Source organism: Haematobia irritans, chromosome 4 (assembly GCF_050003625.1).
Source record: "Haematobia irritans isolate KBUSLIRL chromosome 4, ASM5000362v1, whole genome shotgun sequence".
NCBI classification, from domain to species: Eukaryota; Metazoa; Arthropoda; class Insecta; order Diptera; family Muscidae; genus Haematobia; species Haematobia irritans.
The window spans coordinates 63,896,591-63,911,125 of record NC_134400.1 but is presented as its reverse complement, the minus strand read 5'-3'; the positions used below and the strand labels follow the sequence as shown (position 1 = coordinate 63,911,125).

Genomic DNA, 14,535 nt, shown 5'->3' with positions numbered 1-14,535 from the left:
CAGCGGACCACACAGTTTGTAAGGATCAAAGAAGTAGCTGATCAATTGCCCAAGGAAAAATAAAATGTTAATTTTGTAATAACAAGCAACAACCACCAACTTAATTCAATATCGCTCCCTGTTAAATAGCGCTCCAAGCTACTGAACACATATATGTTTATAGGCTATTTCTAAATTAATATATGTTTGCATCCAAACATTTTATATTTACAAACATTTTATGTCCCAAACATAATATGTTCTAACATATTAACATATATGTCCCAAACATGTTATGCTAGTTTATGAACATTATATGCTTGCACTCAAAAATATTGTGTTCCAAACATATAATGTTTATAGCCAAACATATGAAAAACAGCCTTTTTCATCCGTGTAATGAGTTCAGTTTTTCATAATCAGTTCTATTAAAAGAGAATATTTTATCAGTTTTCAATACGAGTTTATTTCGCATAGATCTCGAAAAAGACATATTTATATCCATACAGACAGTGGGATGATGAACATCTTCAGGATTTACAACGGCATTGACGTGTGATAAAAACACATCTTTTAGTTCATTTGTAAAAAATAAATCAAGTAATTTATTATTCGAATTTTGTATGTTGCTAATTTGAAAAAGACCATCTTTTAACAAGTTTTCAACAAATTCAGATTGATATCCATTTCTTAGCATTGGTACGGAGTAATTCACTTCCTCACAATATTTCCATGTAATAGATGGAATGTTAAAATCACCAGACAAAACAATCAAATCAGAGGATCTCGCAGTAGATAGGACCGATTGGATAGCAGTCAAATGAGCATTATAAACATCGTTACAAGAACCAGGAGGAATATAGGAGCAAGTCACAAACAATGAATTATGGCCGCACCTTATTTTCACTCCTATATATTCAATTTGAAGTTCATTTGGAATATCAATTTTTGATGAAGCAAATTTCGAAGAAACAGCAATTAGGACGCCGCCACCAGATTTCTTCAAACCAGTTGTGCGGTCACATCTATAAATTTGGTACTTGTCGCATAAGATTTCAGTATTTAAGATATTACTTTGAAGCCAGGTTTCAGTAAATATAATCAAATCATAATCAAAGCCGAAGCTATCCGTATATAGGTTGCATAATTTTGTGTTAAGTCCCCTAACATTCTGATAAACTAAAGTAAAATTCGTATCAGACAGGGTTTTATTCAGTTTTTTGATTGCTCAACGGGACGTGCAGGTAAACGGGCAACTCTATCTCTAAAAACAAATTCATGCACCACAGCTCTGTAAGGCCAAAATTCCGGATTGACCACTGTGTCAAAAATGTCCTCAGGTACGAAAATTTTGAATGACGACTTGTTCCTCCTCTCTACAAATTGCAGTTTAGATACCTTAATGTCTACATTTGCATTCAGTTTTGATTTTATGTAGAAATGAATATCATCCTCAGTTGTTTCTGGAGCAAAACGGGCAGCAAAAATGGTTTTCATTGGGGGTAAGACCCTTAAAGGTTTTGGAGCTGAACCAGCAGGCGATTGATTTGTAGGTGTATTAAAAGGAGAAAAGAATGCATTAGTATCAGTTAACACAGTAGCTGGTGCCACTACTGTTCCAGTGTTCAGTGAATTCGAATGCGACGGGGTAATAATAATAGGTGGAATAGGTAAAGGTGCAGTTTCAGCGTTGTTAGTAGGAATGACAACAGTCTCTGAATCGTGAATATTATTATTGGTGTTAACTAGTGTCGGAGAAATTGTTTCAATCTCATTGTTAGATGAATTCTTGTTAGATTTAGATTTCTTCCTTTTTCTGGAGTTTTCAGTTGGTGATTGTAACACTATGTCCAAGTTTGAAGAATTATCAAGAATATTCTTATATTTTTTAAAGCGATCTGAGATCAAATCAAAATCCCTCGAAATATCATCGAGTCTGGCTCTACAGTTTTTAAAAAAGGTAAAAAACTCGCCATCAATATGTTTGCACTTTTCACAGCACCACCGCAGACCCTTATCTTCACGTAAGTTGTCAATTGTGCGTGCTGCTAATTGCGCACATTTTGAATGGTAACTTGTTGAACAAATCCAGCACGAAATCATTTGTTCATCCAATTTAGTGATACGACACGATGGTATAGGGCAAGCCATTTTTCAATTTTTCTTAATATGTCAAAGACAACAATGTGGATGCAAATATATTTCCAACAATTTCGCAATGAATAAATATATGATGCAGACTTGAAATCAAATGTGAAATTTATTACGTAAAGTCCAAAGTATACTTCTAGACATATACAAAATCAGAGTTGAGTTTAGGTTAGCAAATTCAGTACTTAGCTATTTCAACAACCAGTGATTAGTACTTAGCCTGATCAACAACCACAGAAAAACTTTTGAAGTGAGCTTTTATCAATCAAAACAGAAGGAGAACAGTGGAATGACGTTTCGCTGGCCAACACTATTGAGTGAGGAGTAAGCTGACGTTTCTAATTTGTGTACTCACAGGTCAAAGCGCCTTTTCTCTTTGTTTACAGAAACCTCGAAACAACAACAAAAACTGAAATATTTGTATTGCTTTCGATGGTTTGCAGTTTTATAAAACTTTATAAAAATACAGCTTTCAACACAAAACAGCTCAAACGAAATATGTCGAACAGAATGCAAAAGCTTTAGATCACGTTAAGCACCGGTTTTAGCACAAGTTAAGCGAGATATTCACAATGAAATTTTAATTTTAATTGGAGCAACTTGAAAACACGTCCAACAATGTAACAATGTTGACAACAAAAAACACGATTCCTATGGCTTAGAATTCAGAGCCTAGATGTTGTTTTTCTGACGGTCGACATATTTAAGAAAAACCCCAATAACAACCCTTTACCTAAACACCATTCCATTCTAATATTTATTGAAAAACAAAAACAATTCAAGTTAGGTTAAAGTGGCAGCCCGATTAAGATTCAGGCTCACTTAGACTATTCAGTCCATTGTGATAAACAATTCAAGTAACTAAGTCGTCATTATAATTCTAGACTTTGAACAACAAGATTCAATATATAAATACAGGTGGATATCGAGTGGGCGGGGCAATAGGTGTAGTGCAGTGTTTTTTGTGCAAAAGTAATAGAATCGCGAGAAACAACAATAATTTGCTTGGTTTCGTATATATTTCGGGGTTGTCTTACAACACTACGCGATTTGAATTAATTTTTCGGATGTAAATCGGATTGTAAATATTCTTAAAAGTGGTATAAAAAGTTCAGTGATATCAGTGAATATTGGTGCTCGTTTGATTTAAAGTGGGTTATTTGCTTTTGTTTGGTGAAAATATCGTTTTTCATTGATTTAAAGTAAAGTCTCATTTGCCGACGGCAAAACGCACTACAGTGTTTTGTTTTTGTATTTCCATTTCGCCGTCTGTCCCAATATTCTCGTTGAGAAATAACTTGAATTGTTTGTGTTCACCACTTTATGCACCAGTATTCACTTCATATATTTATCACTCTCTTTTTTTCGTAATTTCACCACTTCTCCGCGTTTCCTTAGCTGAAATTACATACATAACGTTTACATATTTTTATTTCATTTATTTTCATACATTTGAGAGCATACAAAAAGCTTTATTTGTTTTGTTCTCATCAGTGTTGCGCTTTTGGTCGATTTCTGTAGTGTTGTGACTAATCGGACACTTTACGTACTATCGGGTTATCGGTTATCGATCGTCAAGTAAATCCTTAATGCGCTTTACAGACTATCAGTTATTCCGGACGGAATGTCGGTGTTTGTAAAGAATCTTGCAGTGTGCCGGATCGATACGACTTGTCGGCGATGACTAAATAATCGGTAAATGTGTTATCGTTCCCATACACATGCAGCAGTATCGATTATGCCTTCGGACTCAACTTATAATGTGCACAATATATGGGATATGTTAGACACGAGCACTGTCGTCCGGAATAACTGATAGTCTGTAAAGCGCATAAGGGGGCAGCACACTACGTGGTTTGCCTACATTAGATTTCAAGTTGAATTCAAAGGTGTGAATAATTGTCGATATAGTTCGAATTTAAGTCAAAGCATTCGTTCATTCTCCGTACACTGGGAGATTTTTTGCACTTTCACACGGAGAGAAATTATTCGGTCGTTCGATATTTGATTTGATTTTGAGTATTTATTGAATAAATCTTTATTTTTATTATTGATTTACATTTATATTTATTGATTTCCCGTTTATTGTGTGTATACAATTTTTTATCGTATCAAGCTTTCGTGTGCACCCTACATTCGGCATTTCTGGTTCCTAGACAATTTTTTGATAGATAGGGTACGTTTTATCTGTACGGGTTACGGGAATTTGATATATTTTGAAGATTTTTGATTTTCTCGGGTTTGTCCGTTTGATTTTGAGTCTCGGATAGTTGGTGATCCGCTGTAGTTTTTGAGTCGTTTTTGTTGCTTCTTGGCTACATTGAATTTTCGAATTTTCTTTGCGTGCTTCATATTGATAGTTGAACTTGAGATAGGATGTCCGTCTCGGTGGTTAAACGCTTCATCAGGATTTCTGACGCCCTGATTAAATTTCATGCTCATTTTAATGGTATGAAAGAGGAGGAGTTGGATGTCTTTAGTCTTGAGATTCGTCAGGTCGAATTAGGGAAATTGTGGGAGCGTGTTCAGAACACATTTGACGAGTGTTTAGCTGCGTTACAAGATTCCGGGGATACACCGTCCAGTGATATTGATTCCGTGTAGGGTAAATATGAGACTTCGCATGAAGTGTATATGAATTGTTTGTCCGCGATAAATCGGAAATTGGCTCAGTTTCGGCGGTCACGTAGATCTTCGATTACTTCATCTGTGACATCGGTCGCTACAGTATCGCGACAAAGTATCGGGTCGCACAAATCGGGCGAACGATCGGAAGCGGTGTTGATCAACAATGCTTCTTCTTCGGTGACGGCTAATCGGGATGAAATGGGGCTTCGTAATGGCAATGAGAAGTTTGGAGGTGAGGTTGCCGTGGGCGGCCCCCCACTTTGTGATATGGTTCACAACTTAACCTTGCCACCTTGCGATACGGATATATTTGAGGGAAATTGTCTAAGTTGGCCCACATTCCGGGCTTTATTTCAAGCGGTATACGTTAATAATTCGAGATTGACTGACGTCGAACGCTTGTGTCATCTAGTGCGGAAAACAAGCGGTGAAGCAAGGGAAATCGTCTCGAAATTTCCTCTTACACATCGGAGCTTCGCCCTGGCGTGGAAGGCCCTCGTTGATGCGTACGACAATAAGCGGGTCCTGGTGCATAACCAACTTAAGTCTCTTTTTGCCATTTCGGCGGTAACGGTTGAGACAAGTTCGGGGTTAAAGTCAATTCACCGCGGAATTAATGGATGTCTTTCGGCATTGAACACTTATGAGGTTTCCACCGATAATTGGGACCAGATACTCGTATTCATTTGTCTTCAACGTTTGCCGAGGATCACGCAGATTCTGTGGGAGCAGAGTGTTAGGGACAAGTCTGCTCTTTCATCGTGGAATGAGTTGGACAGCTTCCTTACGGAAAGGGTTCGCACTCTTATGTGTTTACATGATCTACGCGAGGAAAAGTCTCATTCGAAGGACCAGAGGGTTAAGACTCATTTGGCGAGTACGGTGACCCCTCAGCCCGGTCTAAGTTCGAAGTCGGCCTGTATATTATGTCCGAAGCATAGTCATAAACTTTCGGCGTGTCAGAAGTTTAGGAAACTTTCGCCTGCGGAGCGTTTTTCGTCGATAAAACGTCATCGCCTGTGTTTGAATTGTTTGGTAAAGGGCCACGAGGCTAAGGATTGCGCGAGAAAACACCGTTGTTCGAAATGTGATCAAAGGCATCACTCTTTATTGCATCGCGATGGTTTGGCTTCGGCCCGTTCGGATTTGGCTGCCGCTGCCTCCACCAATGTTTCTGGCACTGGCACCGTCTGACCCGAATCCGCTTAGTTTTCAACCGTCTACTTCGAGCGGTGTGGTATCACGGCAAGTTTTCCATTTATCGCAAAATAGGTCGCTACTATTGGGGACGGCGATGATCAATATCGTGTATCAGGGAGTTACGTATCCCGCTCGTGCACTTATAGATCCAGCGTCTGAGGCCTCGTTTATCACGGAGCGCCTGCAAAATCGATTGAAACTGGAGGTACAGACAACTAGGGTGACGATTTCGGGTGTTAATAGTGCAGTTTCGGCAACGTCGAATAGATTATGTACTTTGAAGATAGGATCTCCTCTTGATGCTTCAATTCTTTTGGAGACGACTGCTTGGGTGCTACCGTCTATTTCGGGGAATTTGCCTACCTTTTCGATTTCAACGGAGCTTAGGTCGGAGATACCGAATATTCAGTTGGCAGATGCGAATTTATTTGTATCTCGTCCTGTCGAGGTTTTGTTGGGTGCGGATCTTTATCCAAAGATTTTGTTGGAAGGTTGTCGTCAGATAACTTCTGCTTCTCTACATGCGCAGAATAGTATTTTTGGTTGGCTTGTCACGGGTCCTATTCCTGTAGCTCAAGTTTGTTCGTTTTCGACAACAATTTCGGTTCGCGATGAGGACGATATTGAAAAGACGCTTTTGCGCTTTTGGCAGTTGGAGGAGACGCCACGGGGCAAGAGTTTGCCCCCTTCGGACAGATTTTGTGAGGAGAACTTTGTTCGGACCACCCGCAGGGACTCGGATGGTAGGTATATTGTTACGCTACCACTCAAGGCGGATTTTTCTCATTACGGAGATACTGTCGCAAAACGACAGTATCTACGTCGCTTTTGCGGAAACCGGACATTAAGGTTGTGTACGACAATGTGGTGAGGGAATATCTTGAATTGGATCATATGAGACCAGTCTCCTCCACGGTCCCGCCAGGCACGTTATCATGTTATTTGCCTCACCACCCGGTTATAAATCTTGCGAAGCAGTCCACTAAGCTTCGTGTGGTTTTTAATGCGTCAAATAAGACGTCTAATGGGAATAGTTTGAATGACATTCTTCATGTTGGACCGACTTTGCAGCTTGACCTTGTGTTGCTCATTTTGAGGTGGCGACTGTATAAGTTTGTCTTCAATTGTGACATCACTCAGATGTATAGACAGATTCGTGTGGATCCTGCTCACACTCCGCTGCAGAGGATTCTTTTTAGAGACTCCCCAGATGGGACAATTCGGGACTATGAGTTACAGACGGTAACTTTTGGCGTTAATTGCGCCCCTTATCTCGCAATTCGGACGCTTCTGCAGTCGGCAGATGATACGGAGGACAGATGTCCGCTCGCGGCGCACATTTTGCGCAAATCTATGTATGTGGACGACGTTCTATCGGGGGGTCATGATCTTGAGTCTGCATTGGCGGCGCGGGATCAGTTGGTGGCTGCTCTTTCTACGGCGAAGTTTGAGCTCAGGAAGTGGACAGCTAACGATAGGGCCCTTTTAGATGGATTGCCTTTGGAGTATTTGGTGGATGCCCAGGTTTTGTCTTTCGTTGAGGCGAGCAGTTCGAAGCCTTTGGGTATTAGGTGGAATGCCCAGTTGGATTCGTTTTATTTCTCGGTGGATCCGATCAGTAGTAGGTCGCATTTTACGAAACGGGAAGTTCTTTCGGCCATCGCGAGGCTGTTTGATCCCGTTGGGTGGTAGGGCCCGGTTATTGTTACTGCGAAGATCATCATGCAGAAGGTATGGTCGGATAACATTGGTTGGGACGAATTTCTTTCGCCTTCCACTGAGCGAGCATGGAAATCTTTTGTTGAGTTGTACCCTGGCGTTAATTCTATTAGAATACCTAGATGGGTTCAATATGTTCCAGGGGCGAGTACCGAGCTTCATGTTTTTTCAGATGCCTCGGAAAAGGCATATGCGGGGGTAGTTTATATTAGGGTTGTTACGCCCGATGGTCGGATTTTCGTCCACTTACTATCATGTAAGACGAGAGTTGCCCACTTGAAGTCAATTTCACTGCCTCGTTTGGAGCTTTGTGGCGCGGTTTTGGCTTCGGAGTTGCTGAAGACTATAGTTCGCGAGATTGGTATTGGGTTCAGTCAGGTGTATTGTTGGACGGATTCGACTATTGTCCTGTCTTGGTTGAGGAAGACTCCATCCACATGGACGACATTTGTGGCCAATAGGGTCTGTCGTATTCAGGAGAATGTGGGTCATGGTAATTGGTATCATGTGAGGTCTGAGGATAACCCTGCCGATATTGGTAGCCGTGGTGTTACTCCTGCAGATTTGGCGGCATCTCGTATTTGGTGGCATGGGCCGCATTGGTTATCCCGTGATTATGGTCCATTCGGGACTTGGCTCAGTGTGAGACCGATGTTGAGGTTCGTTCCATCAGAAGTCATGCTTCGTTTTTTTCTGCGGGCGAGGACATTCTGGAGCGGTTTTCTTCGCTTGACCGTGCGCTACGTGTTGTATCGTATATGTTGCGTTTTTTCCAGCGAACTCATTCGGCATATAGAGGTCGTGTTGAATTTCCGAGTCTGTGTATTTCGTCGGCTGAGATTAGGGAAACGAGACTTCGTTTGGTGGTTTTGGCACAGAGGGCTAATTATGCGTCGGATTATATGAATTTGTTGAGGAAAAGGCCTTTAGACTCTAAGAGTTCTTTGCTGGCTCTCAATCCTTTTGTGGATGATAAGGGTGTGATGCGGATGAACGGTCGGTTGTCTCGTTCGCCTACTCTTTCCTATAGTGAGAGGCATCCCATAATTTTGCCATATGGGTGTCGATTTTCAAAACTATTGGTTAGTTTTGTTCATCTAGTTTCGATTCATGGAGGTAATCAGCTGGTGTTGCGGATTTTAAGGATCGAGTATTGGATACCGCGTGTGAAGAATCTGGTGCGCACGGTTATTCACAATTGTAAGCCTTGTATTTTGGAGAGGAAGCGGTCATGTAGTCAGATTATGGCTGCGCTTCCTCCGGAGAGAACTATTCCTGACAGACCTTTTACTATTACTGGGGTGGACTTTGCCGGTCCTTTCGAGATAAAGTCATTTACTGGTCGGTATTGTAAGATTACAAAGGGCTATGTTTGCGTTTTCGTGTGTTTTGGTACAAAGGCTATTCATTTGGAGGCAGTGTCGGACTTGTCGACTGCAAACTTCTTGGCTGCATTTCATCGCTTTATTGCGCGTCGCGGTTGTCCTGACACCATTTTTTCGGACAATGGCACCAATTTTGTTGGCGCGTCTCGGGAAATCGAGAGGGATTTTAAAGCTTTTCTTAGGGAAGGTTGTGATTCCGTTTCTTCGGCTTTTGCTCACCGGGGCCTGTCGTGGCGTTTCATCCCAGCTGGTGCTCCACATATGGGTGGGTTGTGGGAAGCTGGGGTCAAGAGTTTTAAGCTTCACTTTCGGAAGGAGGCGCAGAATCTGAGGCATACGTTCGAGGAGCTATCGACGGTTCTAGCTAGGATAGAGGCTTGTTTGAATTCGCGCCCTCTTTGTCCATTGTCCGAGGATCCAGATGAGCTAGATGCGCTCACTCCCGGTCATTTTTTGATAGGTGCTCCGCTTCTCGCACCCGCGGAGGTCCTTGTTACTGAGAAGCCGTTGTCTTTGGTTAATCGGTTTCGAAAAGTGCAGGCCCTAGCCCATCAATTTTGTATAAGATGGAAAGAGGAGTACTTGAAGAGTCTGCACATGCGGTATAAGTGGAAGTGTTCCGAACGTAGTATAGCTCAGGGAGATCTGGTTGTTATTAGGCATGAACAGCTCCCTCCCACATCGTGGAGGTTGGGACGTGTTGTGGACGTTTTTCCGTGAGTTGATGGTCACATTCGCGTCGCTGACGTTCGTACTGCAAATGGTGTTGTAAGGCGACCCGTAACCAAATTGGTCATTCTGACCAATCAGTCGTCTTGTTAATAACATAATTTCCTCTCGCAGTATCATGAAAAAGATCTCATTCTTCGACGACGGCTTGGAAGATTTCGACGAATTGATGGAAATGTCGGAGGAAGAGATCCGTAGAGAAACTGCGACCACGGGGATTTCGGAAGCAGTACTAGCTGAGGAAACTCCCGCCCTCGTCAATCCGGTACCTGTCCTGGCTCCTCCACAGTCGTCAGTAATTACTACCCTGTCACCGACATGTGTGTTTGCACAGTCCGAACCGTCCTCGAAAGCGGTTGCGATTGAGAAGCCCAGCGGCACGGAATCTTTCTCGTGTAGGGTGTGTGGTCGGAAGCACCCTCTTCGGTTTTGTAGGAAGTTTTTAGGCATGTCTTCCGAGCGGCGCATTAGGATGGTTGTGAGGTTTCGCTATTGTTCGCGTTGCCTGGCTCACACCCACCAAACGAAGGATTGCGTGAGTGGTAAGGGGTGTGAGAAGTGCGGCGGCGACCATCACACCAGGTTACACTCGGATCCCGTTGAGGCGGACCGGGCTAGGAAGTCGCGAACCTCCCGCCGGGCTCATTTTAGGACTCCCGTAGTTTCTTCGCGCATCGGTGAAGACGGAACGCGAGCGTGTGCTGCGGCTGCGATGATTGGGCATCTACCGTTGCAATGTGTCGTCTCTTTGTCGCCGAGCCTGGTTGTCCGCATAAGTTCGTCGGGGGGGTCTGTGGCTGTTCGAGCGGTGATTGACAACTGCACACGCCAGAGCCAAATTTGTGCCTCGATGGTCGCAAACTTGCGACTTCCGGTGTCCACCATTGACGGCGCTCGTATTTGTCGGTTGACCGTGGCCATTACAGCGTACGACCCATTACAGCGGATAACATTGCTCGCGAGGGTTGCTAATTTGGAGCATGTCCGTACTCCGGCAGAATCGGTTCCGGAGAGAATTAAGGACTCATTTCTGGGCCTTCCGTTGGCGGATCCCCAGTTTTACCGCGTCGGTCGAGTAGCGGTCGTTTTTGGTCCCGAAGTCTACGCGCGCATCGTCACGGACCGAGTCTATACGGCGCCTGCTTTGCCCGTGGCGCATTATACCATATTTGGTTGGGTGCTCTCGGGAGTGTGCAACATTTGAGTCCTTTCTGGCTCGCCGTGGTCCCTACTGGCCCACGTTTGTTGGTGTTGTTGTGGTTGCTGCCCGTAGAGTACCCTAGAGTCCCTACTGACTCACTGCGGTCCTTTCTGGCCGATTAATTTTTTGGAGCACTTATGTGCTTATTGTGGTCCCTACTGGCCAATTAGTTATAAGTTGAATTTTGAAAAGAATTGAATTAAATATTTGAAGAAAAAATAATGGAATAAAAGATAGAAAATATGAAACACTGCACTGTGCCTTTTAGTCATAAGCTTTGTATATAGTTACAACATATCACGATGTTGCAAGGTGGGCGGCAATGTTGAAGTTAGAATAAATAAGTTGCTTAATTTGTCGTTTTCGTTTTCTACGTGTACTGGCAACTTTCATTTTGATTTTCGTACCTTGTTGCAAACCTGTGGGACTTTTGCACATATTTTACCGAGTAATTCGTTGGTTTTGATATGATTGACGCCCCCACCTTCTCCATCTTGATTATTGTTTTTGTTAATGCTAAATAAACCTCTGGATCACTCGGATCGTTTTTTCATATTGGTCTTTACATATCGTTGTAAACTAAAAGGTAAACTCGTTACCCATAATCAAAACAACCTGAATAAAGCTTACGGCTACCCTTATTTAATATTATAAAACCATAACCAACTTTGCGTTTTATTTTTTATATCCGCCACAATGTTGACGAAAACTTTGATAATGCGTTGAAGATAATTGGAGAAAAAAAACAAAACACTACCTTGAAATGCAACGAAAAACCACATGGTTTTCAGTAATACTTTGTGCAACGAAGTTCGTGGAAGAAATAAAAAAATTTAGAAAAAATGTTTTTGATAATCAACTGAAATTACTCAAAATATTTTATAATTATTGGTAAGTAAAAATAAAACATGAAATGAAAACTTTAAGGAAATCACTAAACTCAAATCTCTTTGCAGACAATTAAAATCTTTGGTGCTTTGGATACTGCATTCTTGGAAATATTAAGAAGCTGACCGATGAAAAATGATTAAGAAGCTGACCGATGAAAAATGTTTCCATAAATCAAAGTGCAACCAATTAAACTTGGTATCAACAACTACTGGATGATAATTCGCATCACATCGATATTTTAATTTACATCGCATCATCGGTTTAATTTGCTATTTGGTGAATTCATATTGCCGGAAATTTATTCTAACTCCCTGGCCAGCACGTTCCTTGCAAATTCTCCGAATTTTAATGAGTTTTATAACAATTTTGTGACACCAACGTTCTTGAGGAAATCGAATTTTGTGGTTCTCAATACATTTTGTGCCACGAAGTACGTGGTCAGTTGGAAGAAATACAAAAATATGAAAATTTTTGACAATAGACTGAAATTAATCCAAAAAGTTAACTATAATTAGTAAAAAGTGAAATGAAAACCTAATGGAAATAACTAAACTCGATTGTTTTGCAGAAAACTAAAATCATTGGATGTTATATTCTTGGAAGATGTTGGCCGATGAAAAAATGACGAAGGAATGAACAAAGAAAAGTTTCCAGAAAACTTTCAAAGTGCAACCAATTCAAACAAAGTTCTTTTTGCATATCAAGAACTTCTGGATGAAAACGTGTATTACATCACACGCAGAGAAGAAACATGATTGTCACAATCATATTCGAAGAGCAAAATAATATGATAGGAGCTATTTTTGCGGCAACCATGTAACATTGGAACCTGCAACCATGATGATAATTGAATTTGGTTTGAATTTGGTTTGAATGAAAACCAATGGTCACGATTTAAAATGTTATGGTATTCATTGAAAATGTTTTTCTTCTAGTTAAAAGAATATGGTCACAATCTAAAATGTTTTGATCATTGTAGTATAGTTAAGAATTTGAGTATGTCATACTTAACGGATAACACATTTATTTAAGAGAGCGTATTTATTCAAATGTGCATTATAACAATTACGTATATAAATGTATGTATTATTTACCAGTGCTCTCAAGCATAAGTACAATTGATCACTCTGTCATGTTGAACAACTCATACAATTGATCACTCTCTCATGTTGAACAACTCATTAAAATTATGGATAGGATTTTTAGTGGATTAGATGGTGTTGTTGTTTTCTTCGATGAAATTCTAGTTACCGCATCTGACAAAAAGGGTCACATTGAGCGTTTGGAGAAGGTTTTGAAAATTTTACATGTTGCTGGTTTCAAGCTATCCCCCGAAAAGTGTGATTTTTTTCGAAAAGGGTTAAGTACTTGGGACATGTAATAGATAAAAATGGTTTGCATGTAAATCCCGATAAAGTAAGCGAGATTGCCAACATTTCGTATCCTAAAAATGTTAACGAATTGCAGACCTTTTTAGGGATGGTGAATTTTTACAGAAGGTTCATCCCTGACATGTCCACTGTATTGGAACCATTACATGAGCTTTTGAGGCAGACGTGAGATATGTTTGGACTGACAAATGTTCAAAAACCGTTGAATGTATTGTTATGTATGTTGTGGTATACTTTGTGTCAGTAGGTGGCGTATGGGAGAAACTATAAGCACCTGCTGACGATACTTCGAACCCGTGAATGCCGGTCGTGGTACGCTAATTTGGTCCTCGGCTTAGCTTCAGCCATCGTGGTGTCCTTGGCGATCACGAGTTTGGTGCCATACAGTAACAAAAAAAACTGAAATCGTACCACTAGTTATGTTCACTATGCTTCATTTGATTGATCCCAATTCATGACTGTTGACATGTCTTGCGAGGATTCGGTTGGCAGTGAATCCCCTATTTATCCCACCCTATGAGTTGCTCTCCAAGCAAACTCCCTTGGACACCTCCATGCCTTAATGAGGGCCCCCAAAAATACCATGACTTTGTTCAAATCTCGCCCTACATTACCTCACGCTCAGCTCACTCAGAAATCATGACCATAGCCATATTTATACCAATATAATTCATTCAGAACACATTTATTTTATAACATTAGAAATTAATAAATTCACCTTAGCATAGTTCTTGATAATTCACAGAAATTGTATCCAAATAGAAATGTATACGATGATTGATTGGACAAAGTATTATTGAGTTATAATAGATGCATAAATATGATCCAATAAAATATATGTCATACGAACAATTAGGGTTTCTTATATTTGAAATTCACAATAGCGTAGTTTTCTTTAGCACTACCGTAGAGTGAGACACGATCCAGATTAATAAAAAAAGCTATTTTCAACAAGTGGACCGTATTGCGGTAATCCAATATTGGAATAGAATTTAAATTTATCTAAGCATCGTAAGGCGAAATGGATTTCCCTAGAGACAATTTCGACATGAGCCTCAAAGTCTGCTACACATCTCAATGGTTGATATTAGATCCAAATTAGATTTGGCATACGGCAGAAATAAGCTTAAGGATTGTTCTTTTCCTTTTAATCGGCTGCAAGTATCAAAGCAAACGAGATGTCACTAAAGAAATCAATTCCTTAGGGTTTAATATCTTTATGAATGGTGGCTCACTCTTCGAGTAAGTAATATTAGCTTAT

General features: G+C 40.9%; 3 protein-coding genes across 3 annotated transcripts; 2 read left to right on the top strand and 1 right to left on the bottom strand.

The window, feature by feature from the left end:
* Positions 1-1,191: 1,191 nt before the first annotated feature.
* LOC142235460 (uncharacterized) lies at positions 1,192-2,130 on the bottom strand. The gene has a single exon (XM_075306716.1). It carries the CDS (start codon positions 2,128-2,130, stop codon positions 1,192-1,194), a length of 939 nt encoding a protein of 312 aa, XP_075162831.1.
* Positions 2,131-4,764: 2,634 nt separating this feature from the next.
* On the top strand, positions 4,765-5,952 carry LOC142235459 (uncharacterized). The gene has a single exon (XM_075306715.1). It carries the CDS (start codon positions 4,765-4,767, stop codon positions 5,950-5,952), a length of 1,188 nt encoding a protein of 395 aa, XP_075162830.1.
* Positions 5,953-6,052: 100 nt separating this feature from the next.
* Positions 6,053-13,443, top strand: LOC142235458 (uncharacterized). Its single transcript, XM_075306713.1, has 8 exons — positions 6,053-6,701; positions 6,773-7,579; positions 7,820-8,319; positions 8,454-9,778; positions 9,906-10,191; positions 10,321-10,718; positions 13,090-13,223; positions 13,268-13,443. Exons 1-8 carry the CDS (start codon positions 6,053-6,055, stop codon positions 13,441-13,443), a joined length of 4,275 nt encoding a protein of 1,424 aa, XP_075162828.1.
* Positions 13,444-14,535: the final 1,092 nt, after the last annotated feature.